The sequence below is a fragment of the Mesoplodon mirus genome (genome assembly GCF_964341445.2).
Source record: "Mesoplodon mirus genome assembly, chromosome: 8".
NCBI lineage: Eukaryota > Metazoa > Chordata > Mammalia > Artiodactyla > Ziphiidae > Mesoplodon > Mesoplodon mirus.
The window spans coordinates 76,758,063-76,772,466 of record NC_138984.1 but is presented as its reverse complement, the minus strand read 5'-3'; the positions used below and the strand labels follow the sequence as shown (position 1 = coordinate 76,772,466).

General features: G+C 33.4%; 1 protein-coding gene across 1 annotated transcript in view; it reads right to left on the bottom strand.

Annotated features, from left to right (window-relative positions):
- Positions 1–14,404, bottom strand: part of PSMD14 (proteasome 26S subunit, non-ATPase 14) — a 92,391-nt gene that overhangs the window by 20,649 nt on the left and 57,338 nt on the right. Inside the window, exon 8 of the mRNA XM_082630766.1 lies at positions 2,304–2,411. Within this exon, the coding sequence (XP_082486892.1) occupies positions 2,304–2,411 (108 nt within the window). The remainder of the gene's footprint in view (positions 1–2,303; positions 2,412–14,404) is intronic.

Below are 14,404 nucleotides of genomic sequence, written 5' to 3'. Positions count from 1 at the left end.
TTATTAGTGCTTTAAAAATAACATTTTCTAAAAGCAATAGATGTTTCATTGTAGAAAGTTTAAGAAATATGGAGAAGGAAGAACAAGAAAAAAAATGCAATAATCCTACAACCTAAAGGTAATCAATACTAATATATTGTAAATATATGGGCACAGTTTATAAAATATATATTTTCAAAAAGGAGAACTTGCATATGTGATTTTATAACCTTTTTCTTAACATATTTTGAACTTTCCTCAATATATTAAATAGTAGTCTACAGCATAACCCTAATATTTCCCCCCTACTTTAAGTATGATAGTAAAAAAATCAGTGTTAGAAAAGCATTAGTAACCACCCACGTGAGTGCTGATGGTACCTGTTAGGTTCCTATTCCTACCAGTAATAAGCTGCTTTAGGAACAAGATCCCTCTAAATACAAACTAACTTTCCTTCAAAATAAAAGGCATGGCCTTTCTGAAAGGCTTCTGATCCCTGAGGTAAAGATTCTGCTAACACATCTTAAAATTCTATCATGAATATCACCATTCACTTCAAGTTCTTCTGGGTTGCTTTCTTTCTAGCTTGTCTTAGAAAACTAAGAAATTGTTTTAAGGTGTGCCTTTGTTCCATCACTTTTTGGCTTGATCCCATTTGAGTGTTTCAGTATTGGAATTGTCTCAAAACTGTAAAGCACCCAGATAGATGTCTTCCTGATGGGCGCTATAAAAACTGTGAAATAAATATATATACAGATTTTAATTGGAAGCCAAAACAAACTAAAATGAAATGGAAAACAATGATGCTGTAGCTGTTATATACACAGGTCCTTTTAACTTTGGTTTGCAACCTGCTTCATAAGGTTCACCTTAAATTACAGACTATAAGGTAAAAATACAAACTGGACTGATGTAGAAAGAAACAGATTTTAATTATTTAATCAACTCCAATTTTAAGGTTAAAAACCAGTGTTTAAATTTAAAAGATGAAATCTGCAACAGGTGGCTGTTGACTTGCAATTAGTAAAAACTTCTGGCAGAAACACACCATGCAGTAATCACAATGATCTTAGACTGTGAGATGCTACTTAACAAAAAAAATAATATTTGCAAAAAAATAATGAAGCAGTATGATGCTATGGGGGTTATAAGAAAGGTCATTATCACAGGCTAAACAGGTCCAATAATATATTCTCTTGGAACATGCAAGCATGGGCTTGTCTGTACCCAGTCAAAAACACTAGTAGCTTATTTCATACTCACTATACTTTGCAGTTTTCCCTGGCTTCTAAGTAATTTTTTCAAAAGGAACACACCTCAATCCTTTGAGAAAACTTTTTCACTTTGATGAAGATTTGAGATGAGTGACTGCTGAAAAAGTAAGCATCTAAAAGTATAAAGTTATCAAAGTATAACCAAGCTTAACCATGGTTAACTGTCAAAGCCACAACTCCCCAGAGACTATCATATGCCAGAGCAAGGTTTCAGAAGGGGAGCAGCAATAGCTACTACGATGTCTCTGTCCTATGTGTTCTATTTAACCAAACACGGTATTTCTGTCCTTTTAATTAATCTTCAGAGAAGCAATTAACTATATAGACACAGGTTGTGGTGCATTTAAAAACACATTTAAAATAATTTTTGCAGACAATAAAGATCTGTGTAAAAACAATGAAGCATGTGGATGATACAAAGAAAACATTAATCACTCAGGAGGATATTAAGTGTCTGAATAACTGTAATAATGGTGGTTGACATCACTAGAAAGAACAAGATATAAACTCTAATCAAAAGAAATATGTAGTTGTGTTTTGTATGATTTGTTTTAAAAGTAGGGATTAAGGCAAAAAAAGAAAAAAAGAAAAAGGTAAAAATATTTAAGTACTATTTAGGAACTGCTTCTGGGGACCTCTTAAAGTATACAATAATTTACCATTATTTACTACTGTAAGAAATGTCTACTAACCAAATCAATAATGATACCATGATACCTAACGCACTCCACCTAAAACCCCTATGAGTCCTTTACTACAGTGTTAACCATGCAAAGCTGTAAGGTACTCTCAAGATTAAGGCTCTACTATGCCCCCCAAAAGGGTGTCCTCAAACTACATCAGGAAAGTTTAAAGACTTCACTGAAAGCAGACTCATATGTGAGCAAATCTAACTTTTGCAACACTATTTCCATAATCTCCTCTTAAAGCACAAGAAAAATTAATTGCAAAACAAATTAAAATGCTAAGTACTGGATCTTAAAATGGTCATTTATAACAGGCTTTTAAAATGTAAAACAGTTTTAACACATTATCAAATACAGGCATTACCTGGATAGATGGCTTGTTTAGGTGACCCAGATTTGAGGTTGTTTGTCTTGGTTCATGTCCTAAGACCATCATATTAGCATTGATCAATCTGAAGGCATCAATAACAACCTGTAAAAACAAGGTGTCAGGTCATTTCTTTTTTAAAAAGCAAGTGATGGTGCCAAGCAACACTGGACAAGGCATGATCAACTTGCATCTGTTTCTGGCCTATTTCCAGAAAATCATTTAATTATAATATTAATAAAAAAGAACCTCCTGCTGACTGCGCCATCAGCACACCACCCTCTATCTTGTAATGTAAGGTGACACCAATTATTGCAATTTTCATGAAGCAGTAAAGGAAAATATTAACTTTGCATCTTTATTATTGAAATACATCATTACTAAACTTACACCAAACAGCCTTCATTGGTATGCATATGTCTGTCACCTAAATTTTACCTAATCAAAATGAATGACAAAGAGAAACTAAAACTGAAAGTGAGCACAAGCTAAGGGACCACATCTAAAGCCCAGCCCTGTCACATCAATTATACTACCACAGTACTTGAAATGACAACAAAATTACAACCAGCAAGGCACTTGCTCCACGTATTCTCTTCTAGTCAGATACCTTTTACTTCTTGTGACTATAAAAGACTTTGTACCTTGTCTGATGGCCTTAAATGTCCAAGCCACTGTCAAGAATACGAGGCACAATACAAGAAAACCAAGGTCATCCGTGCTTTAATCCAGGAACATGGTATAGAATGATACAGCCCTAAGTTCATAGTAAAGAAATAACAATAGGTATCCTCTTTTTCCTAGGTGTACTCAATATTTCTGTAGAGAAACACTTCAAATTCTTACATGATAAAAATCATCTTTTAGCTCATATATTAAGAGATTTAACAAGAATCACATACTATCCGAATGCTTTTCTCTGTTCATTATCATGGATTTGAAAGAACTTGTTAAAGCTTTTAAATGTTGTTAAGTTTTATGTAAAGAACTGGGGATCTTAAGACAGATGCCTCTTCCAGGGAATGTAAATCAATTACCTAGAGAATAAACTCAATACATTCTTCACATAAAAATATCTTAAAGCAGGGAAATAGTTATTTCTAGATTTGCCTTTAAAAGTGCTAAACAACTGAGATTTATCAATGTTTTAAAAGCTATTGTCTACTAGACTGTTTCTCATTTGTATAATTATTGTTTGAGGATACTAAGGGATTAAAAAAATTTATTTCCAAAATAAGCCAACTGGAATCTAATCAAGTCTGAAAAATCTGTAATAAGTATTACTAAATGCTATATGCTAAAGAATAAGATTTAAAGAAAGAAAGAAAGGAAAAATCACCCTTTCTAAAAAGCTGCCATGAAGGGTCAACGGTACTAATGAATACAAACTTACACCAAAGCACTATGACAAATGACTCAATCTAAGGCCTCTGTCTACTCCGGCAATCCCCCCCCACCCCAAAACTTTGAATTTTGCTTTTATTTCTAACAGTTTGAATTTCCCCAAAGATTCCTCTTGCCTTAAAATAAAACCAAGTATCCCCAGAACATGCATGATTTAATAGTTTGTGAAAACTTTTTTCTTTTTATACAGTAACTGTAATCCAGACTTAACTTTCACAATTATGTATAAATAAATATGGCCTAGGTTTATACCTCTTGCTTATACTTAAATTTTTTTCTAATCACATTTTCATAAAGTAATAAGTACTACTATCAAACATGCTTTAATCAGATATTATCATAAATAATTTCAAACAATTGTTTAAAAACATAGAGAAGTAAAATTTTCTACTAAAAAGCACATAAAAATAAGGTAAAATGTAGGCTAAAGAAGGGAAAAGAGACCATTTTGATAGACAGATGTACAACTTAAATAAATACAAAATTAAGAATTGCTTCCCTAACCAATAGCAGTAAATATTTAAGAGCAAAGCATCATTTTGGTCCAATTGTTTTTAGAATACTTGGATTCCATTTAAAGATTTCAGTATCATTTGTAGAAAAAGAACACTTCTACAAAACTATGAAAATTCCACAATATATCACAAAATATCTTTTTTATACTGAATGCTTTCAAACTAGGAGACCAGCTATTTTACACACAAAAAAATCTCTGTAATATTTCTCTGGAATATTATAAACAGGTGTGAAACTTCATAAAAGTGAAATGAAAATACCAGCTAAAGAGATATCATGATCAATTAAAAACAATCTGAAATTTAGAAATTTTAATTCTATTTAAAATTAAGAGAAAAATTCAAGAATTTAATATACTGTTCAACTAGTAAATGATGGCCTATATGAAACGAAATGTTTAGAATGACGATTTCTGAGTAGCAATATGAAAAAGCCAATAGAAAATGAACACTTTACACCAAGAGTAAAGGAATTTGCTGCCATCACTATAGCAACTGTCTTAAGGAAACTAACATGTTCAACAACCTGCAGACCAAAATTAGATTTAGTACACAATAAAAATATAAATATGGCAATATAGTCTACATTTTAATTTCTGTACAATTTTATAATTGCTTTTTGTGCTGTGAGAATAAGTGGGTTTCTCCTTTAGAGCAACCTATCAAAATAGACTCATTAATGTCCAGTGCACTAATGAGCAATGGGTGAAGAAGGTGTTAATTATGCCACAGTAAGATTCAAGAAAAAGTCTTGGTGAGCACTTGGAGGTGTGTATAGGCTGAAGGCGTTTCTCCATGTTTATGAAGTTACAGCATGATGCAACAGAATGACAGCAAAGTGGTCACTCCATGGATGAGAACAGAAATCTTAGATACAATATACTGAACAAAGAACCCCCAAGGATTAATTAAGGTATGGGGGGGGCAGGGGAAAAATTCATTTTTGGGGGCTATATGAATTTTCTAAATGGTTTGTTTTAAAGTATATATACATTAAACCAGTTCAGCTTATGTCTTATAAGGTTATAAATCCAAAAAGTAATTTAGCCAAAAAACTTTGCACAAAAACTACCCCTTAATATGTACTAACAAAAACTTCCAAGCTAAAGTATGACGAATATTTTCAGGAATATGAAGATAGAATTTTATAATTCCTTTCCATGCTGCAGTCCTACGCACCACATTGAATCTCTATTCACTGGCCTGACCATTTAATTTTTTCTGGTACAAGTGCCTTGAGACTTTTCAGAGGTCACTGCAACAGTAGACAGCTTATAACAAAACCATTAGCAGTTTGGCTAGCTTAGGGAAACCTCTTACTTTCCTTTTTTGTTTATTATCACTGCATGAATCTGCAGCATATGATAGTTTATAATTTCTCAGGCTTGTTAAATTCATGTTAAAGGTCTGTTTTCTTGTTGAATAAATTTTGTTCATATAATGCTGCCTATTTCATACACTCAGTCTTTAATAGCACCTTTGGTCTATGCGCAACTCACAGATCAAAACAGAGGACTAAAATAGGGGTTGATGATGCTATTTACATGTGTGATTCCTGCTGTCTTCTTGTTAGTAGCTTTAATATAATAGAAGACCTTGTCTGTTTTGTAATTAACACATCTTTACTGGAGAGATATTTGGAAGTGATTGCTGTGAATATACTGGTTAGTAAAATAAACACAATCACACACCACTTTCTGTTATCAGACAAATTTGTGAATTGTACACATTATACCCCAGATCAACAAACTGTGATATAACAGCCAAGTAGAAGACACATATTTATATAACCCTTTATTTTCCTGAAAATATGTATTCACTCTGACCTTGCAAATATAATTAGCTTGTGGGATGTGCAGATTTCAGTACCATGGTTGCTTTACTAATTGCAATTCTTGGAAATAGATACTAAATATTTGGAAGCTGCCAATACAAAATAAAAACTGCATCTTTTTTGTACATCTGTCTTAGCTTATAAAAGCAAAATAGTTTTAAAAACAATACTGCGTTCCACATTTATTCCAAGCACACCCAAGGGTCAAAGACCTATCATTTCATTTTAACAACGAATCTGGTTTAGGACACAAAACTGTAATTATTTTCAAATTCAGTTTAATCCATAATTTTTTGGCTTCTTTCATGAGTATAGTACAGTTTATCCAATATGCTATTTATTTTTAAATTCATGTTTTCATATCAACTGCTAGGTCACTGAAAGACTAGACTAAATTTCTAAAGCACCAATGTATGGTTCCCAATTTTTACATTCAAAGGAGACTAATTTTTAAGTAAAGCTTGTAAAATTAATTTAATACAAAGGTGTTTGAAAGAAAAATGCACAAGCACTTCTGGCAGTAGATACTGTACTTCATAATTTATCTCCCTCCCCACCCCCCTCTCCTTTTTTGTTTAACAGTAGCTGCCTTTGGCATTCCCAGCTGCCCTTATATTGAAGTCAATGACTATGGGAAGTGTTTATATATAAAATGAGCTGGAAGAAAAAAAGCTTGAAAAAAAAATTCAGACCTCAAAATCAATGTCAAACATCAAGAAAAGAAAAAAGTTACAATTCAGTGACCAGTTAGGTTACATATTTAAACACATATAAACCCACCACCATAAATAAGTCTCTAAATGACTATAAAAATGCTAGGTGTGGAAATCAAATACCCTTTATCACCTAGAAATGACCTGTTATCAACTGCTTAGGTTGTTTCTAGATTCTTTAAAAATTAAGGGTGCATGTGACCTGGGAAGTACTGCTGGGGTTTGTGACCAGTTCGTTACTTCTGCTGCCGTGCACTGCCAGGCATCTATAAGAGAAAAACATCTTATGTCTCTTGTAAGCCCACGGCATAAAAAATTCAAAGAAATCTTACTTTTTATGCCATTTCCAATGAAAAGCACTAAGAACTAAAACTGACTCATGCCAAATGCATATCACTGAATTGCTGTGATTTCTTAGTCTCAACTTTGCAACATGGAAATTATTTATAAAATGTCAATTTTAGCTCTGGAAAAGAAATTCCTATGTGTATGTACATTTTCTTTCTTCATCCTTGGAGAATTGCTTATTGTAGCTAGAGATCTGTAGTACAACTTCAATATATTGGGAGAAAAGGGGATAGAGTATAACTAGCATAACGTACTTTTTTTGACAAGTGAAGACATGCATCAAAATTCAAACAGTAAAGCCACCGTTTTGGATATATATACTTTAATAAAAACAAATTGATCTCTAAAAACTAGTATGGTGAAAGGTAATTAAACATTTTTAGATTCATGAAACTTTCTACAAAGAATATAGTTATGTCATAAAATAAATTTAGCAAAATTTTTACAGTGTATGCATGTACTCAGTATGGTACAGGTATTTAAATGCTTAAGACACTCTGCAGTCAGAAGCCTGCCTTAGTTAGAATTCTGGTTCTAACACTTGCTAGTTATTGAGCTAAGATAACTGTTATTTAACTTCTCAATGTCTCCATTTGCTCATGAATGACACCATTTAATGATAAGATTAAACGAAATAAATGTGTGTACCTACCACTATAGTTCTCAGTGTTTTTAACTGTGGCGCTCATGGACTTGCCTAGCTCAGATCTCCTTTCAATAGAACCTACTGTAGAGAGCATAGCTGACTCACAAACTCCAGATGCTACACTTTGGATCCTCTGGGGGTTCACCCCAGGTCAAACCTCCCTTGGGCTACTCCCAGCCAATGTCTGAGCACAGCAGGGGTACTACAAACCTAGCCATTCCTGCCAAATAAGGTCTTCTCCTAAAGGACAACTGTCTCAAGGACTCCCCAACAGCCTGGCTGAAACTTTCTTAGGAACGTGCTGCAGTCTGGCGCTCTTCCTACCCAATCCTACTTTCTCTTTCTCCTTCCGCACAGTCAGACAGATTGAATCTCATTTTGGCGTTTGCTTCTTGTAGCACTCAACCTGACCAGTAAACTAAGCAGAATACTGCTACTGCAATACAATGTTAAAGTTAGAAAAAAGCCACCCCCAAAATCAAATCAGAATTATAAATTTGGTATCCACAGACATTTGGCATATGAAAATGCCAACAGGAAATTAGGGAGAGACCTTTAAAGACATATTTCCCTAGGAAAACTCCTAAATAAAATAAAGAAAAAATGTAACAGTTATACTGAATATTATCTCTTTAAAAAAATGACACTATGCCTAGAATTTTGATACTCCTCTATGATAGTATTTCTAGAATTATAGGTGACGAATAAACAGTGAACTTAAAAACTGAACTCTTCAGGGACTATTAATGAGCTACAAGATACTAGCATCTCTGGGTCACTGGTCAGATAACCAACTCAGAGTACCAATCCTATCTAGTGGCTACTCTGTCAGCCAACATAAAATGAGCAAATGACTTCAGATTCCCCTCTAGTAGACAACTGAAAGCAACACAACTGGTATGCTTATTGACAGTCCCACATAAAGTAAAGGAATAAAAGGCTCCAGAGACTAAGGGCTAGGGCTCACCCATGTTAGAAAGGCAGTAAGGAGGGGAAAAGGGAAATAAAAGACAACATACATTTCTTGTGCTTTAACATCACCTTCAAAGAAAAATACGAATATATCCTTCAGACTGCCATCTCTCAAAAAATATAGTCCTTTTTGTAGGAAAAATATGCAAAGGTCAATTACTTTGCTATGTATCACTTTTACATATTTTTATTGGGCTTGTTAAAATATCATATAGAAATTATATTGTCTAATACTCAACAATCAAGAGGTAGGTATTAATATTCTCAATTTATGGATAAGGAAACTGAGGTTCCGAGGACTTGAATACATTAAATGAGATGACAACCAGTAAGCGACACCACTATCATTTGTACATACACAGCATGCCAAAGCCAGTACTCTTCATCACCAAGGTATTTGATGTAACAGTTATCCTAACACAAAAGCAAGAAAAGATCACTCTTAGATTCAGTTACTTCACAGCAAGGTTTGTGTCTTATTCACCACTGAATATCCATTCCCCAGCAGAGTACCTGGGGCACCTAATATGGTGCAGAATAAATATCTATTAAAATGAAAAGCTCCAAGAAAGCTTTTTTTTTTTTTTTTTTTTTGCGGTACGCAGGCCTCTCACTGTTGTGGCCTCTCCCATTGCGGAGCACAGGCTCCGGACGCGCAGGCTCAGCGGCCACGGCTCACGGGCCCAGCTGCTCTGCGGCATGTGGGATCTTCCCAGACCGGGGCACGAACCCGTGTCCCCTGCATCGGCAGGCGGACTCTCAACCACTGCGCCACCAGGGAAGCCCCCAAGAAAGCATTTTTGGTTACGTTTCTTGGGGGGTTTTTTTGGCCACACTGCACTGCATATGGGATCTTAGTTCCCTGACCAGGGATCTAACCCACACCCCCTGCAGTGGAAGCACGGAGTCTTAACCTCTAGGCAGCCAGTGAAGTCCCTTTGGTTACTGTTTTATATAAAGTTTTACCACTGAATGCCCCCACAAATTCATTGTCTATAAAAATCTAATCACTAGCTTTACAAAGTATATATTTCCCATTTCCTTATCACTGCTCAGTTTTGAATTCATGAAACACTCAAACATCACAAAGCACTGACTTGTGTTTAATTAGGAATAAAAACTGCATACAGAAAAACTATTTGGAATGTAAAAAGTGGCAGTGGACATCTACTGAAAAGCTTACTACTAGTCTAAGAATAATTACTGATTATTAGAATAATAATCAACTATGACTTAGAAGAGAATTTACGACCATAATCAATTCTACCCTCTTCAGGAAATTACAGTGATAACAACAGACTAAACCCGTCAAAACTAAGTCCCAGGCCCAGAAACATCCTCACAATTAACAAGGGTTAATGTCAAATCATTTGAATATGATCTTAAACAATTAATATACATGGACTACGCAAAGGCCTTTTATACAAAGTCATAGTTTCCATTTTCCGGTACAACACTGGCATTAAGGACAGGGAGTAGATCTTACTCTCCTGTGTGTCTACTGTATGCCTGGCACACAATAATGATCAATAAATGTCTGTTGAATGAATGACCAGGGATCATTAGATTGGGGAAAGAAAAGCATTCAAGAGGCAAAAGAGTCAATAAATAATATTCTTATAGATAATGGGACATTGTTTTAAAGGTTTTCCTATATCTTTACAGAAACAGCTGAATTCAAACTAATTTGAAGCAGATGTCTATCACTCAAATGCACAGCAATTATTAAACAATAATAAATTAGCTCAGAAATTATATTAGTAATACAGAAGCTCTAAATTAAAAGAACAAAACTAAGAACTGTTAGTTCTATATCAGATTTATGCTTCTTCGAATTTTAAACATAAAATTGCTTTAAAATTCTTAGCTGACAATTTCTGATTTATCAGCTAAATTAATGTTATAAACTATTAAATCTATCAGGAATAGTACATGCACATTAGCACCTAAAATATTTTCTTAGACATCCTCACAGATTATGTCTAAGAGTGTTATAAAACTTCAAATTGATACTAGGAGTAAAAAACAGGACGCAAACAAAAGATAATATAGTAACTAACCTTGTTCCAAGAGTTGGATGAGTATGCTCACAGAGCTATATTAGGAATGGAAATAGAATTTTTATGTGTCCTATTTTCTATTTTTCTCTTTCAGTCTGAAAAACTAGGCAAAGGAAAGGTATGTGTATGTATACAATCTGAGATAAGAATTATTCAGCCCTAATTAACCTTTACGGGATAGGGATACTGATCAACAGAAAATCTTATGAATGACAGCTATTCTAAATATCTTCCACTACCTTTGGAAGACAAATGACATGATAAACTTGAACTCTAACTCTGATTACACAAGGTTCGGATTCATCAAGGTTAATGTCTATGAACAAACTGGCTCACTGACCTTGTCAATCTCATGTTTCACTCATTAAATAAGTGATCACCGCTAATGTATACAAATTACTTAACTAAACCTCACAAAATTAGCTGCAGTTTTCTTATATGCTAAAAGTCTGAATTGGTAACAGCTAGCTGACCACTGAAACATTCATTCCTGATTTTACCTTATATACATTTATTTTAAAAAAACTACTTTTTGCAGACACTGCATCAATTCCAAGATACGGAAACATTTCTCCCTTAAAAGAAGCTCCAGTCTTGTGAGAGAGACAACATACAGACAGGTGAATGAAACACAAAATGGTTTTAATCACATCAATCATTTCAAAGGCCAGAATTTTAAAGTAATATATTCATTTTCTTTTTCATCAGCATGCCCCAGAGAAATATGTTGGAAAAACAGTAAGTGCTCAATAAAAAAATCAGCTGAATCAGAAGAGTATTCCTAAATTAGTCTGAACGTACAAAATATAAATGGGAAAGTTTTCATTTCTTTTGTAATTATTACCTTCATCTTCCTAAAGTGAGCAAGTTAGTAATTAATTTATAGACTTGTTCTTAACAACGTTTTCAGAAATGCTCACATTCTATTTTTTTTAATATGCTAGTTGTTTTTCCTGTTAAGTATCAATTATTTTAATCTTCAGAATAATAAAGTGATATTTATTGCACACCTTCTATCTGCATGTGCACTGTAATGATTATATATATCACTTCATAATATTCCTAATACTATGAGATAGTTACTAAAATCCCTGTTTTATAGATGAGAAAACTGAAGCTCAAGAAGATTAGGTAAGTTGCTCAAGGTCATGCTATAAAGAAGAGATAAAAATTGGATTCTAATACAGGCCTGATCCCAAAGCCTGTGCTCTTTACTTTATGCCCAGCCTTTATGGTATATAATTTTTAATAACAATAAGAAAATACTATAACAAAACTATTAGTGGAGTAGTTTAAAATCGCTACCATCTTAAAACTTTCGAATACAAAATCTCTTGGATAAGTAAAATATTTTCCCCCTTACCTTGAAAAAGACATGACCTTCTAGATATCTGAAAATAAAAGGTAAACTCCTGTAACATTCATTCCCTAATTCTTTCCTCCTGTATTTGTAGTTACTCTTCAGAGCCCTACCTTTTCTGTAAAATGCTGATTAAAAGACAACAATAACAGAGTGATGTCCTTCAAATTCAGTCCAAACTTCATTTACTTTATGCAGTCTACACTGATTTCTGCCTACTTTTAATCTGCATTTACTATGTTTGCTATACAAGTACTATTTTATTGCATATTGACACATAAAAGGTTCTAAATAAGTATTTGTTGAATCATTTGTCACTAGCAATCAATTTAATACTTAGTTACAGAAACAAAGCAGTATCAGTATAATTTGTATTATATCAGTATGCAGTGGAGGATTACCAGCACATAACTAGCAGACTGTTATTTGGCTCACTAGTGACACTAAATGTATATGACTTATCTTCTCAAAAAGACTAAGACCATTTTTTATTTAATTTGTATCCCCAAATCATTAGCATACAGGCATATCAGCTGTACTTAAGAAATACCTGATGATGAGTTGATCTGAAACTAAACACCACATTTTCAGAAGCCCATTGAGTATTTCCAATCAAAGTAAATAAAAAATCTTCAAGAAAGTCCAGCCAGTGTGAAGATTTATTTGGGATAAAGGGGTTTTAGTGATTGTGTTTTCAAAATAGAGAACAGACACAAAGATTGTTTGCAGTTAGCAGGTAACATGTGAACATTTTACTGACAGGAATCCTGACAAGAAAATTAGTTCTCAAAAGTAGTCATAGCTGTAGGCTAGTTTTATGACTTTGCACAAAGTGACTGTTCTTTTTGCCCTAATGAAGAAGTATAGTCATATTACAAGTTGAATTTACTTCTAAATTTGTTGCTGGATTTAAGTCCAGTTGTAGGCTGGATATACAGGATAACAAAACATTAAGCAAGAGGTTGCCACCATGCCACTTGAGAACTGAAGTTTAAAATATTTTAATACGTGTTTTCTTTACAAGTAAACTAAAACAGAATCTTAAAAACTATCTCACTTGTAAGTTTTGAGTGGAGCTCGCTGGTAATTTCTATAAGTTTACACTCCATTTAAATTACAAATGTTATTATCATTGATTTTTCACCTGTATCATTTTTAAACATTTCCAGGATTATGTGATATACAGAGTGATATGGATTCTTTATCATATAGCACATTTTATTTTTTATGTTGGTCTCAATGTTTGGTCCTAGGGATGTCACAAAAGCTGACAGACATGAGTCTGTCTAAACTGTTTTTAATTAATAGAAAAATACTATATGAGAAAATCAATTAATATATAATACCTACTAAAAATAGTACACAGAACTCTCGAGAACTCTGAGAAAATGTGCAGCTCCTTCCTCTTGACTTATGTTGAAGGAAATGACATCTACACACGTAAATTAAGAAAATGCCCTGCAATGACTTTGGTACTCATTTTCCATTCCTGAGTTATTCTAATTACATTGTTCAAAACTGTCTAATATTAAAAAGCCAGTAAACAGCTTGGGTTCTGAAATTTTATAGACCTAGATTTGTATCCTTGTTCTGCTGCTTAATACATAATAGTATGATTTTGGGCAAAGTAATCTTTTTGACCCTAAATTTTTATACCCTTTCATTGACAAATGGAATAATAGAACCTATTTCTAGAATTACCAAAAAGAATAAATGAGACAAGTTCAAATGATTATTGCCATAATACCTGGCACATAGCAATAATTCCATAAAGATACAGTCAAGTCACTATAAAAGGAAATCAAACAGTTTGAATCAATTGAGATTACAAAGAAAGAATCCATTTTTACCTAATCACTCAAAAAACCAGAGATAATACTGGGACTTACAAAAATGTAAATAAAAATATACAGGAAAGAGGTATTAAAAGAACAGACACCCACTTAAATCCTTTATATATAGATTGTCATTTAACTCTTGATCTAATCATTGCCTTACTAAATATTTTGACAGCTTTGATAAATCATGTGCAGGGAAGGGGAAGGGAGAGTACTATGTTATTCTTCATTTTCTTGTAAGTTTATATTCTTAAGTATAATGATTTAACTAGAACACTCTGGCCATGGATTTACTAACATTTAATTTAATTCAGTTTTGAGACACTGAGAGAACTATAAATTATAACCAAACTCAGACACCTTATAAATGAAGTTACAGTCCAAAAAAATGGATCCTTATTTGAGGTG